We start from the raw sequence: 20,724 nt of genomic DNA on the forward strand, positions 1-20,724 counted from the left end.
GTGCTGAGGACTTTGGAGGGAGAGGCACTCTGGGGATAAAAGGGAGAAAAGTGGGGAACTGTTAAAGGCTGTTTGCTGTTGGATTTGCAGAGGGGTTACACAACACAGGAGGCCACGCTCCATTTCACACCACTGCTCACAGCTCCCTGCCACTGCATCCAGCCAGCCCACATCCCCAAAAACCAGAAAGCAAGAAAACAAACCCTCTTGTTTGGGCTGGTCTGGGAGTTGTGTCCCTGCTCAGCACCACCAGCTTCTCTCCCAGTGACCCCAGAGCAGGTCCAGAGCAGAGGAGCTCACCAGAGCCTTCCCTTCTCTCTGGACACACTCCAAGGGATGCTCAGTTTAGCTCAGTACATTTTGTTCCTAAGAAATTACATTTTCCTCCTCACTGCAGCTTACCTGGATTTTCCTCACAGCTGATGCCTGTGTTGCTGTGCTGAGTTCCACACCTCATCCAATGCCAGATTTCCTCCTCTGGGTTTCTGTGCTTACCACAACACCCCAGGTTTTGTAAATGCAGGTGAATTCAATGGGAAGAAATAATGATGTCTGACTCAATTCAGAAGGCTGAATGATTTCTTTATTATAACTATGCTAAAATATATGAATATGCTATATAAAGGAAGATAATAAAACTACAAACTTTCTCTAACTCTAACACAACTCATGACCCTCTCTCCAGAGTCCAGCCCCAGGTGGGTTGGATTGGCCATCAGGCTCAAACAATCCTCACCAGAATCCAATCAAGCACTCACCCCAGGTAAACAATTCTCCAAACACATTCCACATGGGAAAAACAAGGAGTGGTACTGGATTGGAGGATGAAACTTCTACTTTTCTAACTACACTGGTCAAACTAACAGTCTATCAATTCTCTCTTCTCACAAAGCAGAATGTAAAAAAATGATTATTTACATGATAGTGTGTGTGAAACTTCAGTAGAAATAAACATTAACATTAGAAGGCATAGAAAACTTCTAAAAGAACTTTAAAACCTTCCAAAGAACAGGGCGACACATCCCTGCACCACAGGGAATGTGCCTTGCAGCAGGAGGCTCAGCACTATTTCTGTCAGTGCCCCTGGGGCTGGAGCATCCCTGGTGTGTCACAGCACTGCAGCAGCTTCTGAGCAGTGACCTTGGCTGGCTGTGAGCTGTGAGCCAGGGAAACTCTCAGAGCTGCTCAGAGCCCAGGGAAATGCTGCTCAGCAGTGCTGGATGTGCAGCTCCATTGATTTATTAAAAAAACATGGTTATTGATCTAGTACCGATATCCAACTGTGACAGACAAAAACTCTCTAACAGTTTAAAGTTAGAAAGTGTGTGTTTATTGTGTGTGGGATTGCTCCCAAATCCACACCGCAGCTTCCAGGTGATTACAGAACCCTTTTATCCATACAAGTATTGAATACACAAAATACAAATACATATTCATCATTTTGGTACATCCCATTCCCCACTTTGTATGCTAATAATTCCAAAAGCCATTCAGCATGCGTGGTTTGTTCCTTGAAATGGGTCGGTGTCCCTTTCATGGGGAGGGGTCCCAAAATGAGGAAGTAAATGAAATCTTCCTCATTCTGACCTTTCTACCTTTTCAATGTAAATATGACAAATGAACTCTTGGTAGAATTCCCATTCCTTGTCCTCAATTGGTTTCAGAACAGAGGAGGCCCACAATTGTCTTATGTTCCTAAAAGCTATTTGTCAGTTTGTGTATTCTTCATTATAAACCCAGCTAACTCAACATTGTGCTGACAAGCAATCAATTATTAGTTAACTCCTAACTCTTAACTTCATCAAGGCCTACTCGTTTACTTGAATTATCTCCCAAAAAAAGCCACAGCTCATCTAAAAAGAAGTAATTAGTGCTGCCTCATGTGACAGCGCAGACAGAAGAATGGAGGCATGCAGCTATTTAAAGAATATTTCTCCAGGCTCTCATGCAGGGGCGGAATGACAGCTCAGCACAGTCAAATCCCTTCCAACTTACCTGCAACTGAAAGCCAAACAGGCTGTGACACTGCCAGAGGAGCCAGGCTGCCTGTCAGGCTGCTGCAGGCACTGGCAGGCGACAGTGACAGCAGTGGCTTTTCTCTAAGAGGCAGATTTATAATGCATGAGGAACCTTCAGATTTTCTGGGGTGAAAGAGCCATTTTTAGCCTATGTGAAATTAATTTAATACATCTAATTCAGCTGTTCCCAAACCTACTTCTTGCACCTGCTGTCATTTTTAAGGAATGTGACTGGATTAATGCACCCATGACAATGGCTGCCATCACCCTCAGTGATTCCCTTACAGGGTTTTCAGCTGAGGAAGGGTCCATTTAGAGTAGATTTAAAGAAGGGTGGTGAGGCCCTGGCACAGGCTGTGGCACAAAGCTGTGGCTGCCCCATCCCTGGCAGTGTGCAAGGCCAGGTTGGACAGGGCTTGGAGCAGCCTGGGGTAGTGGAAAGTGTCCCTGCCCATGGCAGGGGGAGAATGGGATCAGCTTTAAGGTCCCTCCAGCCCAAAGCACTTTGGGATTCTATGGAAAGAGCCAAATCCCACAGCCTTGAAGCAAGCAGGAAGTGTCTCAGTGTGCTGCGATGGCACATGATGTATGAAACATGGAACTACAACATGAACTAACTTATGCATGTACACTAAGATTAAAAGAGTAAAAGGGAGCAAAAGGATGAAACTTTATTTCTGACTTCACAATATATAGAATTCCTAGGGACCACTCCTGGGAAGGAAAGAGCCCTCCCAGTGCCTGAACATTCCCCTCCCACCTGAGGACAGCTGCCTTGGAGCTCCACAATGCTGGCACACTCAGGAGGAGGTTTGGATTGGGATGGAGAGGCCACACTGCAAAGGGCTCCTGGAGCTGTCAGGAGAATGAATCCCTGTCTGTGTGCACCAAACCTGTCAGAGCGAGGCAACACTCACATCTCCTTCCTCCTCTCCACCACCCGCCAGGAAAACCCCAAACCATTCCATTGTTTCAGAGCTAGAGCACAGTCAGTCTCCATTTTTAAGACCTCCTTGGCTGAAATAACAAGAAATATTTCCATAATGCAGTTTTCCACATTAATTTATTGTTGTTCTTTTTCTTTACATGGCAGGCAGACAACAGAGCTTTCAGTCTTCCAGAGCAATTCAGAGCCCAAACACAAACCAGGTTCCACCACATCTGCTGGGGCTGTGCGAGGAGGAGGAGGGACATCTAGAGGCCATGCGGAGCCTGCAGCTGGGCAAAGAGGCAGAAGAGCATCAGGGACCAGGCACAACCAAAGCCAGAGCTGTGCTTCAGTGAGCTGTGAGAAGTACCAAGTGCCACTTCTGAAGGCAGGAGGGTATTGAGGGTATTTTTGCCTTGTTCTCAACTTACCCTGTGAGTTTATTTAAGCAGGAAACAGAGAATGTCAACTGGAAGCAGTGGCCAGGCTCCCATCCCATGTCCCAGACCCTCTGAGCGGGCCAGACAAACCCACAGATACATCAGAGTCATGTTCTATTCTCTCAGGACAGTCCATATCAAGCTTTAAAACACACATTTTTGGAAAAGGAGTTTTACCTTACCAGAGCATATACCACATCTGGTCATTTCTGCCCAGGTCAAGGTTGGCAGAACACTCCTGTCACTATTGCACCGACAGACTCGACAAGGACACGCACAGGTCACCACAGTGCCTTTACTGCACTTCTAATTTCAAACTAAGAGTCCCAAAGGGAAAGTGAAAATCAGAGATTTTTACTGTAAAATTTTGATTTTTTGCATCAGTTGATTGTGACTTCAAGAAGAAAGCCAGAACACATGACTCGAAGCAAGGGAAGTCCAACTGCTGCTGCCCTATTCTAGACATACAATCTCAGTTCAAATGTACACCCAAGCCAAACTTCCATACACTAAAAGATTCAAAAAAAAAAAATCCCTTGTTTGTTTTTAAATTCAGCACCTTTTGCTATCATGCACAAACTTGTCTGCCTTCCCTCATACCTGTGCACCCCCATAGGTTATTACATACCTTCCTTCTCAAGGCAAATTCTTCAAAATTCTGACCAAACCAAACCACTTATGTTCTTCCAGGGGAACATCTTTTGAAATATAATTTTCTTACACAGCAACACGTCTAAAAAAAGTTAAAAGCCAGGTTTCTCTCCAGGTTATTTTTAGAGTTCAATACACACCCTTGAAAGGAGATTTCAGCTTGTCCTTACACACAATGTAACTGCAAGTTAGACATGAAGAAGTGCAAAACTTTCCATTACAACAGAAAACCAAAACCACAGAAATTCTGAAAAGCAAGCAATTCAATTATTTTCAAATTAAAGTTGGTGGTTAAAATTGCCTGCCAAAAGTTTTGTTATTGTTCTATGTAAATCATCCACTCCAGCCTTTGTGAATTCAATCCTGAAACCTTCAGCCAATGTGGAAGAACCAGAAAGTGGAAATGGGGAGGTCAACAACAGCCAGATTTTTGTTCTTCCATATATGGACTGTTACCAAGGGAAACAGCAGAATATCCAAAATAAGTTTAGTTTGTTTGGCTTCAGATTTTTACTATAAGAGGGAAATTTTAGTTTATTTCTGTTTAGAATGTCTCCATGTAAGTAATGCTTTCTGTCAAAATATTAATTATGACTTCTTAAAGTTCCTCTATAATCGATGACATCTGTGTGCTCTTGCATGCAGTGAGGCAGGGACTAGATCCTATGGGAAACCTAAAGAAAAAAAATGTTAAAAGGTTCAAATCCAAAGAGAATAAATATCAGGGAAAATCTGATCTAGATTTTCAAATGCACAGCCCTGGCAGTGCCCAAGGCCAGGTTGGATGGGGCTTGGAGCAGCCTGGGACAGTGGAAGGTGTCCCTGCCATGGCAGGGGGGTGGAAAGAAATGGGATTTAATGTCTCAGACTACTCCAGAATTCTATGATTTTTCACTCCTAATTTCCTCAAGCTTTAAAGCAAATAGATCATGGCTTGTTATTTGGAAGCTGAGGATTAGAGGAATGAGATTAAAAAAAGGCTATTTTTCTAAACAGAAAATGAAATTGAGTTCCTTATGGAATTCTTCCTGCTGCCATTCCACAGTGCTCCAAAACAGAGCTGTGTCTGCTCTGCCAAAGCTGCCAGGAATCACAGCACTAACCTGCAGTGGATGGATAACTCTTATTTAAGAGCCTGTTGAAAGAAGAGCTGGAATATTGGGAGGATTTTGACAAACTCCTGGGTGTGTGAGGGGAGCTGGGCTCTGAGAGGCAGGGGAGCTGAGATCCCCCCACTGCATCAGGAGCAGTGATTGAAATTGCTATTTTTATCACTATCACTTTGCACCTGCTTGCACCATCTCAGCGCTGGGTAACTGGAGACAGGCAAGGAAAAGGAATTCTGAGGCAGCCCGTGCTGAGGGATGATTCCATGGGAAGGGGCAAGGGCTCCTCCCAGCCCCTCACACCCTTTGCACAGCCCAGGCTGGCCCAGCTCTGCCAGAACCATTGCTAGGGAGCACTTCTAGCCAGGAAAAAAAGTCATTAAAAAAAAAGAATAACATCAGATAACATACTCTGCTTGTAAGGGCCAGAACCCAAATGGCAGGTAGCAGAAAGGACTTGTGTGCACAAAGTTTTCTCTGTCAACTAAGGACTTTTAAACCAAACTAAACAGTTTGGTAGATGTACCAGCTATTCCATAAATTAAAGCTAACCCAGACGTTACATGAGGTTATTTTTTACATGGAGACAGGACTTAAAGCTCTCTCTCACACTGAGAGCACACCCAAACTAGAAGAGATAAATCACCCAATTTAGTGAGACTCCCTACAATAAAAAATATGGTAAATCTCAGCTCTTAAAATTTTCCATCCTCAAATCTGAAAGTGTTTTGTAGTATGAGTCAGTACCATAATCCCAGTTTTTCAGATCCAGAACAGAGTCAGGTGGAAAGGGATTTGCCAAGGTCACTCAGAAAATCTGCAGCCTTAAAGCAGAGGACTGAACAAAGGAAAAGATTCCCACACTATCCGCATTATTGTTCCAGGTTAAATTGTCTCCTGAATATTTAATTTGTCCAAACCAAGTTCCTACTTCCATATACCTTCCCAGGCTTCCCCATGAGACTTGCCATGAGCAGCATACACAAATTCCAGGAAAAACGCCAAACGCTGGAACATCCCCTTCCGTAAGACATTTCCAAAATACATTTGGTATTTTTTATTCAAATTAGCTTGTCTTCTACCACACTTCTTCAATTAACGTTCTCCTGAGTTGCTAGTTTAATTCTCTAGAAATGTCCCAGAAAAATAAGCCATGGTATTTGTGGGTATGGAGGCTGGAGTGATCGAGGTGGCTGCCAGTCCCGCCAGGGAAATTCAGTGAACAAAATCATGGCAGTATGTGGTAAAAAATCAGGTGATTAACTTCACATTTTTACCTCAATTAAAGTGTTTGGTTTTTGTTTTTTGTTTTTTCTTCCTGCAAGGATTCTACTCTATAATCTAAAATAACCCCAAGGATATGCTCCAAAATTTCAGACACACACACATTCCACATTACATTTAACAATAAGCATTCCAGGAACATATTTTATCAAGTGTTTCATGCTCTTAAGTAAGAGAATAGCTAAGCTGACATAAATCATTGACTGCCTAGGAAAAAAAAAATAGAAATGTGGATGTTTAAGCTCAAATTTTTGTTTTTGCAGAATTAGGCTGAGTAATTTCACAGGCCAGAAGGGAAGCAAGAAGGTTCAGGGGGTGGATAAATGCCATTTCTGGGCTTTCTGCTCTCAGTGAGATTAAACCACAGTCCTGCTACCCTGACTGAAATGTACTCTCTGGCAGCAATATATTGCTTAATGGGAAAGTAAATATATAAAACAAGGACTTGGAAAAACATGAAAAACATCACCCACTATGGAAAAGACTCTTTCAGTGAAACAAAGTATTTATCAAAACAAAAAGGTTTATGGATAGAATTTCATTGAAAGGGATGTCTCCTTTGGTATGGAAAAGTCCTGACTCACTGTACAGAAAATGGGGAAGCAGCAGAAAGCAAAAAGGATCTTAAGGTGTTGTACTGTGGCTATGTGGAGAATTATGTGTGTTTATTCAGGGAAGCAGGGAAAGAGCTGGAGCAATGGCGTGAAAAGCCAGAACATGAATATTATGGTCAGGCCTTTCATGAATCTGAACTGGAAAAACCTGTTCTTGAGATCCTTTGCATTCTCGACTTCCAAGAAGACACCCACCAGCACTCTCCAGCCACAGTGCTTCAAAGAACTGAATCCCTTCAACTGCTGCCCCACAGGAACTCATAAATTGCTTTGTTTCACATGTGCTCCACAGTTTCAGTTTCTTCACTGCTGGCTCAGTCCTCTCCCCGTGTCTCACGAGGAATTGTGGTGATGAACATCAAACCAACAGTGAGAACTGCTGGAAAAAATCTCACCCTGTGTCTGCAGCTCACCTGGGGGAATCTAAAATTAATGTATTTACTATTTAAGTAAAATGGTGTTTTACAATGTGTTTTTCAAAAGCAACCAGTGACCTAAAGTAGCGACTTGAAAAGGAATTCAGCAGTGAGATAACTTCTGAGCTCCTTCAGAAAATCAGTTGCCTTGAAGGTACTTCAAATTGAGCTCAGAGATTAAGAGTCTTAAGTCACTTAAGAAACCTTGGGGTAAACCTATAAATTTAGATGAACAGTATCATGTCAGCAATTTGTCTTCCTGCCCTTTTAAAGTGGCACAGAGTATTCTGCAAGCCAAAAGGTGAACAATTTGGGATTAAAAATAGAAGTACTCAAATTCATTTTCTATACTGTCAGGTCATGTGATTTGAGAAAAAGTTTGTATCTACTAAATCACATTCCTAACAGAATGAGAAAACTTTCATCACACATAGGGAACACTGTAGTTTATTTAATTAGCTTTACACAGAAATGGTGACACCAAAAGAGTTGAAAAGGATTGCTAGAGGGCTGCAGAACAAGGATGAGTCCTCGGTCCTGCACATCTCATTACATAAAAAAGAAACCATAGAACAAAGTGTACTTTTGATTTGACAAGGTAATGAGTGACATACTGAATTTGCCATAATGAATGGAGAATACAACTTCAGGTTCCAGTGACAGTGGAGTTTGAGTGTGAAACTCTTCAAAGCAGCTCTGTGATGTAAGAATTCAATATTTCTCATCTTCCCACCTCTTTCCACACTGCAATGCTGAGCAGAGATCTCAACACCTAAAGGAAGCACTACATAAATCCCCCCGAGTCCAGCCTGTGACCCATCCCCACCTTGTCACAGCTGGCTGCACCCTCCTGTCAGGGAATTACAGAGGGAAACTGTCCCTGGTGGGTGTCTCCACTGAGACACTTTTCTCCAGGCTGAGCCCCCCACTCTCAGCTCCCAGCTGGAAGCAAGGCAGGAGTTGCTGAAACAGGCTCAGTTATGAGATTGTTACTCTTTTTGACTGACACAGGGCTTTGAGTGCTGCAAGTCTCAGTTTTGCTGCTCACCTGCTGTGTGCCAGACCACCATGAATGGCTGAACACCGAGCCTTGTACTTCAGAGAAATGAAACATCACCTGCTGAACAACCAAAGCCATTTCTCACAACCCCCTGGCAGTTTCTGGGAGTGCTGTCATCCAAAACATGACTCAGAGACCCTGTTTGGTTCATGAAACATAAAAGTCTTAAAAAATTAAACAGATATATATATATATATATATACACATATACATAAACAAAGTGCATGTTGCTGATTACATTATGTTTCACTAACCACTTGAGCTTTGAATAAATTAGGAAAATGAAGCCGCTACCTGTCTCTTAAGAAAAAGCTTCCCTCCAACTTGATGCCTGCTCAAGCTTCCCTTTGAGTTTGTTTTGCTGTCTGTATCTGAAAAATCCAGAAAGCAGGATTTCAGTATTCTCTTCCCAGTGAATGCTCTGAAAGTATGATCTACCAAAACAATTTTTAAAGACTTACTAAGAGAAGTAAAGGTGCAGCAAATGAGAATGGAAAGTGATGAAATATGTGTGGGAAGCAGCACTCAGAGGTGACTCAGTGGCTTCCTCTTTACTCAAGAAGAGGGTCAGAGGTAGGTAGTGGTGCAGAGGCAGCACAGGACTCCTGCTCCTGTGTTCTGCCAGTAATCTTTGTAAGACACTGGACCCATCACCACTCTAACAATCTACTTGCACTTTAAACATCTAACCCTCGCTTGACTGGAACTGATGGGCACAAAGAGGCACCAACTCCTGCTGCAGTCTGTTACCTCAGTATTTATTTAATTCCAAAAATATTGGAAGACATGACTTAAATTGAAGAAAAAAGGTCCCAAAGCTTAGAAAATAGCAGCAACTCATTCATACACATGGAAAAAAGATCCCTCCTCAATAACATTCAATTCCCACTCTCTCATTTGATGAGTGCAATGGACCATAACTATACACTTATACCATGCCTTATTTAAGAGTGTTTTATTTGCATCTTGCTGTGAAATACTTTCCTCACCATTCTTTTCTACTAGGAAGCTGCTATTTTTTACAGTTTAATTAAACAGATGTGGAAGTTCACCCCTCTCTCATCATAGACTTACCACAAAAGTTCAGCTCCAAACCAGCATGTGCTTGTTTATTGTTTATCTATTGTTTAGCTCCTTTTCACCATGAGCAGAACTACATCACCATGTGACTCAGACAGCTCACATTCAGTAAATAAAAGCCAGAATTAGTATGTAAGGTCTTCTAAGTTCTCTTTTTAAGGTCATTCACAAGCTATTTGTCTGTCTCTAGCAATTCAGCCCCTTTGCTAAACCCAACTCCAGTAAATACCTGGAGCTGAGCCCATAATTTTGGAAATGAAGTCACAAACCACAGTAAATGAAGTGAATGCTATTCCTATTTGCATTCAATATTGAACATTTAGACATCAAACTCTATTGACATCTCCCCAGAGAAAATCACCAGGAACCAAACTAGAATTTTAAATAACAGCCTTGCAAAAGAAAATGCTGACAAACCAGAGAACCAGAAACAGCCCAGCCTGAATCCCCTTGGGCAGCTCCCTCCAGGGCTGAGGAGCAAGGACTGAACACAGCTCACAGTTGCTGCCACAAGGTGGTTCTCATGCCTTCCAGCAAACTGGAAAATGGAAAACAAAACAAGGTAAACACAAGCTGTCAGATCTCCCTCTCCACAACTCCAGCATCGCTGTTTTTATTAAACAGACACTCATTTGATCTCACCCAGCGTGTCACTTGGTCTCTGTAAACAGGACAAGTTTAATTGTTTTCATTGCCTGTCTGGATGCATTTCAAGACGTGTCAGCACTTTGTGGGCTACGTTACAGCTTTATTGTTGCTTCAGATCCCAGAGAAATTCAATTATGCAGATGAGATGCAATAGCAATAGCAACTATGAAAGCTGCACATTTCTGTTTGTGATGAGTCACCTATTTAGGGCTGAAACTCTTTGATGATCATTTCTCATTTGGAGATCTCCATCACCCAGCACTTCCCTGATCAACTGGAGAACACAGGTGAACATCTCAGTGTGGCACATCCTCGGGACCAACAGCATTTAACATCACAGCAGAGAAAGCTCACATAAAATGGCAGGAGGATTTCTGCCATGACATTAGAGAATGAGGCTGGTTTACACACCATCAGTTCACTGCTAGACATGGTTAATAAATCCTTACAAGGTGACTGAAATACTGCAGCAAGAGCAAACAAGTGGTATTTCCTTTATCAGTAAAGGATTGGAAACAATGAACCAAGTTTATGTCCCATCCTCAGCAATCTCAAAACTATGAGTTTTCACTTTTTTTTTTCACATTTCCTTTTTCTTATAAAACCTCCAAATATAACACTGGGTATGGAAAGCGATGTTTTCCCTTGGGTAGATATAGTAAAACCTAATCAAGACTGAAAACCTTCACTGTAGCTTCCTCTCACCTCCTTGGTTTAACTGCTGTTGTAAGGAGACTAAGGATTCACCTCTTCCATTGTGGTGCAGACCCCAAACTGCACTGAGTGCAAAAACACTCCATGGACCATGTTGGAACCTCTGCATCATTCCACCAGATCTTCCCCCATCAGTTAAAATTCAGGGAAATGTTGTTTTAGACAGAACACGTTCAAGGAATGACATCCCACGTGAAAAAATAAACTGGGAGTTCTTACCAAAAAGTCATACTCAGACAGAAAAATTAATTTGAACAGACAACTACATAAAATAGTAACTTACTTCTAGATTAGTTGGAAGCATGTGAAGGAACTGACTGTTATAATGCTGCTTAACCTTATCAATGTTAAATTATTCCACCCCACTGCCACACTAATGTGGGCACAGATGCTTCCAGTTCCACTGCAAGAGGCAGAACACACATCTTGGTTGTGGAATACAACATTCCAAAATTCTCAAGAGCCAAAAAAAACCCTTTGCATGTATTTTTATTACTGGACTATTTAAAAAGTTCAAAGCATATAAAAATAGAAAACTATAATATCAGAAAACCACAAAACAATAGTATCAGGAGTTGAAATAGTGTTTGTAATTTTAATTTAAATAGTTTAAATTTATTAGCTGTGTCCACAATTCAAACCTAAAATCCTCAAGCTAAGTCAGAAGTGGCCAATTGATATAAACTCATGTCACTGAACCAGGGGGACACAACTGAAGGATACAAGCACATTTAGTTCCTCCTAGATGAACACTGTTTCATTGTTCCTGGCACATCTGCACCCACACAAAAGGCAAGTTCCCCCCAAGTTTTTAAAAAGTTTACTTTATTGGTCTTAGAAAACGTGTCAGGATATTTCCATCACGATATTTCCATCTGGTTGGTCATTAAGTGCTTGCAACACCACGGACTTGTAACCACAACTGGAACTTACAGCACAGGATGGACGGCACGTGGAGGAGAAAATCCCTCTTCAGCTGCTGACCTGCATTTACAGCCCTCCAGCAAAGCTACAGCATTCAAAAGCAAGGACAACCCCACTTTTATGTCAAATTGCAATTTTTAATGTTTTCATTAGAATAATCTTTATATCACTCTCCAATAGAAGAAACAATATACCTAACAGCAAACTTTAATACAGGAACATGCTCCAAGATTAACAACCCAAAACGAAAACAAAATGAAATTAATGTAAAATGTAAATCACATATAGTACAATTGAAGTGTCCAAAACAATTTAAATAATTTTAAATATTTTATTTTCTTAAACTTGCTACAAATGCTTTATACAATATTTCAACATAAAGTCCCCATAACATAAATGTAACAAAATGGGAATGATAGTGAAAGTGAAGTTAAAGTGGCACATATTCACCAAACAAGTATTAAACTACAAATTTCAAAGAGGTAGATTACTTTTTAAGAACAAAAAATAAAAGGGGTGTCTGTATAAAGAAACTAGTAACTTCCCATCCATTCTTGTCATTAATCGTGAAAGTTCTATGAACACGTGACAAACAGTATTTCCATTAAAAGCTGTTATGAACAATAAACCAATTCATTGTCTTAAATTAGCGGCATACAACCTTTTAGAATAATTATATATTTCATTTTCAAAATATGCAGGTCTGCAGCCCTGCTCTAACCTTCTTATCCATAAAAAGATACACTGCATCCATTATATATCTGGTGTTTAGAAATTCATCACTGCTATATAAAGTTTTATTTGCATGTGTAAATAAGCACTTGGAAAATCCATAAAACATCCAAATCAGGCTTTTTTCCACTGTATACTGGACATCTAAAAGACTCAAAGTGAGGAGAAGGTGGGAAGGTAATTCTGCCGTGCTAGTTGGCCTCTAGTGACTCATTTAGACAAAAGGCTTTAAGAGACCTAATACATGGCAAAAATACTCAGAGTGCAGCAATTGTTGGCCCTGATTTCTGCTGATTTCTGGACAGGCTGAAGGAACCTGCTCTGCCAAGCACAGAAACTGAACTGCCCAACACCATCCGCAAAGGCGAGGACAAAATCAAGAGCAAAAGATTTGGTTCACTTAATCCCACTGTTTTTTCTGATGATTTCCTGTGGGGTTTTATTTGTGTTTAACAGTACTCTTTGCTTTAATCTGAATCATCCTGTGTGCCAAGCACAAAGTAAGAAAATCTAGGCCCGACACTGAGCATGAGCAAGAAGCCTGCAGGCAATTTTATGGTTGTGACTCAGCTTCTGTGAGTTTCACAAGCTTGGATTTCACATCCCTTGGCATAGTGCTTATCCTAAGATGAGCATGCAACAGCTCTACCATGGCATTAAGGGATTTTTTGTTTTGTTTTTATAGGAGATTCCTAGAAAACAGAAATTAATAAAAAAAACCCCCAACAAAACAAAAACTGAAGATAAATGACAAAACAATTTGTGAACAAGTATGTTTACACAGAAAAACAGAAAGGTGAAAAACAAATTGGCAGACAAATATACATGAAGCAAGTCTTTAAAAAATATTAAGATTTCCTGGGAAAAAAAAAATCAAAACCCAATAGTGCCTACATAGAGGAGAACCAAAGTTGAACTGTGCTGATATTAGTGTATGAAGGAGAAAAATTCTTCACACTGTATAATTGATATAAAAAGAATTCGAGTAGACAATCTAGATTTCTAAAGTTACTTCAGAGACAATAAGAATTCCCTGGTGTAACCATTCGTTAAACCGATAAAGACTCCAAGCAGCCAAAGTAAACCGAAGTATTTGAGCCAGCCAAGGAAACCGTGCCCCAGGTCAATTGTTATTTCCCCAAATACAACTCAACAATTCCCATATGCACCCATTTTCAAGTACTTGGATATTCTGCCTAAGGTCAAATGATTCATTTAGCTGTAAAGATGTGGTGTTTTGGCTTATTTTTCTACTGATCTGTTCTGTCACCATTTCAATATAGTTTCACACATAACTAAGAGAGCAGCTGATGAGAATTAACAGGAAGATGTTTATGTCCCAAGGGAACAGGCCTGGTAGACATTTCTTGTTCCTAAAAGGCATTTTTACACCATTAGTCTCCAAATTCCAATAACATTTTTCTCCTTCAACATATCCTAATTTGGGTATGGATTATTTTAAGTCAAATTCCCCTCCAGCACTTGGGAATAATTCTGCTATATTGAACACCTTTACTTTAAAAAGTATTTCCTCACTATTTGCACCTCAGAGATCTTCACTGTAAGACACACAAGCTGTGAACAGTTTGGATTTTGACAATGAACAGATCTTGCTCTACTTGTTCTGACAGAGGCTGCCAGTTCCTCCCCCTCCTCCTCTAGTAATGACTTCGATTAAAAACCCTACCCTTGGCCCTAAATCTGGTGTTAATCACAGCCAGGCGCTGCAATTACCAACCCCAAAAGAACTCTTAATTACCAGTGAGCTTTGTGAAAGTTCCTCAGCAAATCAGAGCCTATTTCCAAGAAAAACAGGGCAGGAGCAAGGTAACAAAGGTTATAAACACTGTGCAAAATATACTATTGATTTGAGAGACTACATGAAGACGTAAATCGGGACTCAGGCACATAGATTAAGATTTTTATTTATTTATTGAAGGATTACCCTTTCTTGTGATTAAAATGCTTCTTCTCAAAAAGAAATAGAACTTTAATTATAAAGTTTTATAGTGAAACATAAAAAGCATGATACTTCTAACAAATTTACATGTTCATGTAACTTTTCTTACATGTCTATTTCCCTTATATTAAGTATTTTACGATCTCAGTCCGTATGCACATACATTTTTGAAGTATTTGGTCATGGTTTGTTTCTTTCATATATATATATATATATATATATGCAGAGAATGCTTTTATTACCAAAGCAAGTCATTTTAGTGAGTAAAGAATGCAGTCATGTTTTTTAACTTAGTGAACCACCATAAATAAATCTAGAATGATTCTGGGCTACCTTAGATGTCAGATACCAAATACAAGGTCAGTGTCTTCAATAACAATGAGTTTAATGACATTAAGTTTATTCCCACTCAGGTATTGACATTTTTTTCCAGAGTTTTCAATTCAGTTTATAATTAAAGACATTCTCTATACAAACCGTGTATATTTCATGACATGACAAAATGCATCAAGTATGTACATCATACCTCAGCATCAGTAAGCTGCTCATCCATGTTTTAGGAAATGCAACTTCTTTTTTTATTTAAGCATGAGAAACTCAAAAAAAAAAAAAAAGGAAAAAAAAAAAAAGAAAAATACCAGCAAGCAAAACAGCAAGCAATGTGTTCCTGGGTTGTTTCAACTTCAAATTAAATGCTTACCTGAAATCTTTCAGTTCTTGCTTTGTACTGCTTTCATCTCTTTTGTTTTCTGCTGCTTCTGCATTTGCTGCCTGCTGAAGACTCCGTGTGATTGGTCCTCCAATCCTCTCTCTAGATTTTACACTGAACCTGTCTGCCTTTTTCTTACTTGCCACAGCAGATTTACTTGGCAAAACAGCTTTATTATTCCTTTGTATTCTGACGTGCAATTTCCGCGACGCTTTGCTGGAGATTCCAGAGGAATTGTTCTTAGAAACCACCTTAGTTTTTTTCCCATCAACATGGGACATTTTAGACACTCTTACAGGACTAGAGTTCCTCAACGATGAAGATGAATTTGGCTTTTTAGATCGCATGGAAGGTACAAATTTAACGTTCTGTTTGGACTTGAAGGAGGCAGAGGGGAGCTGGAGCTGTGCAGGTCCTGAGGTTCGTGCTCTCGTCTTACCCAGGTGAGGCTGAGTGCTCTGCATTTTGATTTCTGCATCTGCTGTTCGCCTGCGCTGGTTGCTGCCTTTGTCACTGTTGGCAGGTGAAGAAGCTGCACTTTTTTTGGAAGAATTCTTTTTGGAGGAAGGAGAGATGGGTTTTTTGGGGCAGCTGTATGATGCATGTTTGTTCAAACTCCCAATGTAAGTGAACTCTCTGTTACAGTAGGGGCAGATGTGAGAGTCCGTCTCAGATGGGTTATTTTTCAGTTCTGCCTTCTGCTGGGCAGATTTCTTTTTCTGCAGGATAGCTTTCTGTACAAGCTGGTTTTTCTTTTTCAATGCACTTATTTTTAGTTTATTGGAGGACATTTTGCTAATCTCAACATTGAAATTGAGTCTTTTAGGCTGACCCATTCGTCTGAAGGCGTTCTTCCCAGGCCCAGCAATAACCACCATGCCATTCTTAGGCTGCACTGTCTGTTTGAGGGGTACTGGATTTTTTTTAGGTGTGTATCTCTTTTTATCACTAGCAGATGCACAAGCCAGTATGTGTTTGTGTAACTCAGGCATGTTATCAACACTTTTTCCACATTTTGTGCATCGAATGGCAGTAGTAAAAGTCTGTGGGATATTATGGGTTGTGAAGTTTGTTGCAGTAACTCCAATACCCATAGGATTACGATGGTGATACTGGAACGGAGGTGGTTTAAAGCTTGGGTAGTGTTGATTGAGGCCCATACGAACATCTGGATCTTTAGATTTCACTCCAGAAGCCATTATTTTTATAGTAGTATAAAGCTCTTCAGAAGAATCATTTAGATCTTCTTCTTCCTCCTCTTTTGAAGGTTCCAAAGAATCTTCTGGCAGGTTCTGCATGTGCTCTGTGTTCGCCTTACTGGGGTCAGTAAAATTCTGGGGTCTCAAAGTCCCACTTTCAAACTCATGATGTGTGCACTCTTTGTCTGGATGGAGATCCCGTTGATGCTGTTGCAAATTGCACAAAAAAGCAAATTCCTTTTTACACACTGAACAAACAAAGATATTCCCTACTCCATGAAGCAGAAAGCGATGTTCTGACAAGTCTGTTTTATCCCTAAAAAGCTGTACACAGAATTCACATTTGAAGGGCCATTCTTCAGCATGAATGGATAAATGCTTTGTTAGGTCTTTAATGGAAAGAAAAGGTGATTCGCAGACATTGCACACAAAGCTCTTGTTGAACGTTTCCTGCACCACTCCTGATTCACTCGAAGTCTGAGCATCTTCTCTCGCTTTCTGCTGCTCGCTTTCAGCTTCTTCCTGTTTTATTATTGGGAGAGAACTTTCAAGGTTATCAGCAGAGGAAACAACAGAAGAAACTACAGAAAGAGGAGGTGGAGATGGAGATGATGAGGAGGAAGAGGATGAGAAAGAGGAGGAAGAGGAGGAAGAAGATGAGGAAGACAGTGTAGGGGGGCCAGGTGAAGCAGCAGAAATAAGAGGTTCGACAGAAGGGACAGGGGATGGAGAAGGAGAAACTGTAGGTGACAGAACTGGTAGCGGGGACTGGGTAGTAGTGTTGGAGAGTGGCGAGGGACAGGAGGAAGTGTTAGTGGCACTGGCAGAGGCATCTGGAATGGGTAAGGGCATCGTGGGGAGCAGTGGGGGCGGCGAGGTGGCCACTGTCAGCACGGGCAGGCAGGGTGGCGGGGACGGGGGGTTGGTGGGCGTTAGCAGCGGGGGCAGCTGGCACGCGGCAGGCGCAGCGGCCGCCGGTGGCACGGGGGAAGCGGAGGAGCCGAGGGGCTGAGCGTCAGTGGAAGGCGACGCCGAGAGCGCGGGATCCACGTCGGGCTCTGCCTGAGGCTCCAGGGCCTTGCTGGGGCTGTCCGTGCCCACGGCGCTGTCTGGGGCTGCTTCTGTCCCGTTGTACTCGTTCAGCAGAACCTTCTGCAACATGCAAGTGGTGGGTTTCTTCTTCTTGACACCACTACACGTTGGATGTGTGGAATTTTCTTTGTATTCCCTAATTTCAGCATCGCTGCAAGGCTTCTTATGCACACTTAGATCTAAAACAGATTCCCAGGGAACCTGAGTCTTGCTTTTGACATCGGACCTTTGTTTCATACCACTGGATAAATCCAATGGCTGCTGGTTGCACACATTGCCAAAAGTCGGAGCTGCTGTCCAGTCTTTTGATATTTTATATTCTTCAAAGCAAAGAGGGCTCAAAGTCTCTTTTTCCTCCCTCCCAGTCAAGCTCCAAGCAGGTGAGTTGCTGTGGCTTTCTAACTTTGGCATTTTTGAACTCCGAACATTATCATTCCACACAGTTTTTCCCTCACCTGATTTGACAAAGTCTCGAAGCACTGGACTGTGCTGTGGAGAACTGGGAGGCGAGCTGGTCCTTCTTTTAAACCTGCTGGATACTGGAGGCAAAACAGACGATGATGTAACAGAAGGTCCTATTTTAGGGATTTCACTTGATGGAGTTATCTTCTTATTGTCCTGTGTCTGAAGAAGCTGCTTTAATTTTGATGACAAATAAACCCCTTTTTCTTTATGAAAAGTTAAGCTTTCTGTTGAAATGCTAAGAGGAAGATTTAAAGAACTAGTAGGAGTTATAGGTTCTGGGTCTATTTCAGTTTTTATTTTTGGTACAAGAGGAGGGCTGGCAGTTCTTCTCTTTTTGGATTCACTGCTCCCACTGCTAGAGGGTTCCTTAGGAGATTCATTCACATGTGTTTGTGTAACCTTTAAATTTGTGGAAATTTCCACTGTGACTGGACTGATTATACAATTCAATCCATACAAGTCTGCAGAGTTGGACTCCATCTGAATCACGTCACAATTGCTAGTGCTGCTGTTGGACTGAATTTTACCATCAATGTAGTAGTTTAAATTCTCAGAGATATTGCTGGATATATCCATAAGGTAGACATCATCTCCTTCACCTTCCTCTTCTATTTCTGTGCTTGCTATGTACACACTCTGGACTGCTGGGGCTGGCTCTGTCGGCAGAGGTGGCTCTTCAGTAAAGAACCCTTTTCTTCTGACACCTTTGGGAATAAGATGACGCTCGTGAACCCTACGCTGATGCCTCCGCATGTTGGTGTGAGTACCAAAAACCTTTTTGCAGTATTTGCATGGATGCAATTCTTTGGGCTCCTTGTTTTCCTCAGCAAACGCAGAGTTTGACATCTCCTGGGAAACTTTCTCAGAATCCAAGACAACAGAGTCTTGCACAAGATTGGAACCATTCAGGTCATCTTTAAGACCATCATCCACAATCACTTGGTTATCAGCAACGTTATCGAGGTGTTGTGACGAGGTCAGTGTCAGGAACGGTTTCCTTTTCGGCCCGGCCTCGTGGCGCCGCTCGTGCCTCCGCCTGTTGATTTGAGTGCCGAAGGCTTTCCCGCAGTACCGACACTTGAACGCGTGGTTCAGGGTGGATATATGGATGTGCATGTGGCGCTCAAGTCCTTGCTTTGTTGTAAACTTCCTCTCACAGTGCTGGCAAGGAAACATGAATGTTTCCTGAACATCACCGTTGGATTCCCCCTCTGCTTTTGGAATTTTCACCACAAGTTTTTTCTTTGGAGAGCTCTCTGGAGATTCCTCTGATGTACTCTTTTGTTCTTCCATGGAGTCCAACTTTTCCTCACATATCAAAGGCATTTCAGCATTTTCTTTAGGCATATTGGTATCTTCTATCTCCTCTTCATCTTCCTCTTCTTCATCCTCCTCTTCATCGTCATCTAAATCATCTGATGCACAGTTTATTGCTTCTCCTTGTTTGTCTTCAGTTACCACTTGTGTTTCGTTGGCTGGACTGGGGATCATCAGCTTTGGAAGTACATCTTGATTTACCATTTCCTGAATCACAGCTGTTTGTTCCAGAGACAGCACAGCAGAAACAGAAGGCGTTTCATCTTCCTCTTTATGAGCTGGAACACAAGAGTGCAGTAAAGAAAAGCATGAGATATTTTTACCAAACTCCTCAGGATATATTACACCTTTCTTCTCATTTTTTCCTCTAGCACAACATATCCAATGTTCCTGACCCAAGACAATATCATCACTTCTCATTTATTTACTCATGTGGATGGATGTTTTCCTGCATGCAAGTCCTACCTATCTGTTCTCAGGTATATCCATTGCTGAAAAAATAAGGCCAGGTTGGATGGGGCTCTGAAAAACCTTGTCTAGTGAAAGGTGTCCCTGTCCATGGCAGGGGATTGGAAGAAGATAAGCTTTAAGGTCCTTTCCAGCCCAAAATATTCTGTGATTCTACAAGGATTCTAGGAAAACACCTTTGCTGCCAATCCCCACAATGTTGTCTAAGTGGGTACATTATAGAGCAAAAAATCCTTCTCCATTCCTTAGCTGGGCCATAAGATACCTGAACAGTGCAAGCAGAAGGGACAACAGGGGGAAGGAATGGAAGAGTTATGGGTCAAAAGAATTTATACTGTATTTTTCCCCACTGGTATGGACTTTGTTAATTAGCAATAAATAATGACCATAAAACTAAGCTCCAAAGACACTAGAATAAGGATTTTGCTCTGCTATTATCCTCTAAGGAGTTTGGGTTTATGTCTAAATTTTGCAGCACATTAGTTTTTCCTGTGGTCAGAGTTGTATGTTTAATGACATGCTTCTAATAGCCAAGTTTCTAACTAGTAAAAGAGTTGGGGTAAGTGATACAAACATGTTCACTTTGTTAAAGTAAGATAACCTGCTAATGTACTAAACATGACAAGCATCCTTTGACTCAGAAAGATTTATAGAAGGAAAAATAAGACGCTTGAGAACTCACCTTCTTTAGAATCCCTCATATCTGCAGAAGTAGAATCCAAATCAGTCTTTTTCTGTTTTGTTTCTGCTGCCTTCTTTCCCTTGTTTTTACCTTCTTGAGTCTTCTTCTTTCCTAGTGGGAAAAAAGCATTTATTATTCCTGCTTAACAATTTTTATTTGTCATAGATGAGTGGCAGATTTAAACCCTCAGCTTTGGAGTGTAACAAACTCCTGTAGA

The 20,724-nt window shown here is 41.3% G+C and overlaps 1 protein-coding gene across 13 annotated transcripts in view; it reads right to left on the reverse strand.

Annotated features, from left to right (window-relative positions):
• LOC100222565 (kazrin) overlaps positions 1–20,724 on the reverse strand; it is a 263,876-nt gene that overhangs the window by 201,118 nt on the left and 42,034 nt on the right. For 3 of the 13 annotated variants that reach the window (XM_030289380.4, XM_041720465.2, XM_041720466.2), the window contains 3 exons: positions 20,508–20,618; positions 15,276–19,635; positions 3,063–3,236 (listed from right to left, as the gene is read on the reverse strand). The exons of 1 other annotated variant lie outside the window; for it this stretch is intronic. In XM_030289380.4, coding sequence (XP_030145240.4) covers positions 3,146–3,236; positions 15,276–19,635; positions 20,508–20,618 — 4,562 coding nt within the window. In that variant the 3' untranslated portion in view covers positions 3,063–3,145. Of the gene's footprint in view, positions 1–3,062; positions 4,120–8,505; positions 10,136–15,275; positions 19,636–20,507; positions 20,619–20,724 lie in introns of those variants that run through there. 9 more of the 13 variants (XR_003963565.4, XR_012051644.1, XR_012051643.1 and 6 more) reach the window with 9 other exon arrangements.

Source organism: Taeniopygia guttata, chromosome 21 (assembly GCF_048771995.1).
Source record: "Taeniopygia guttata chromosome 21, bTaeGut7.mat, whole genome shotgun sequence".
NCBI lineage: Eukaryota > Metazoa > Chordata > Aves > Passeriformes > Estrildidae > Taeniopygia > Taeniopygia guttata.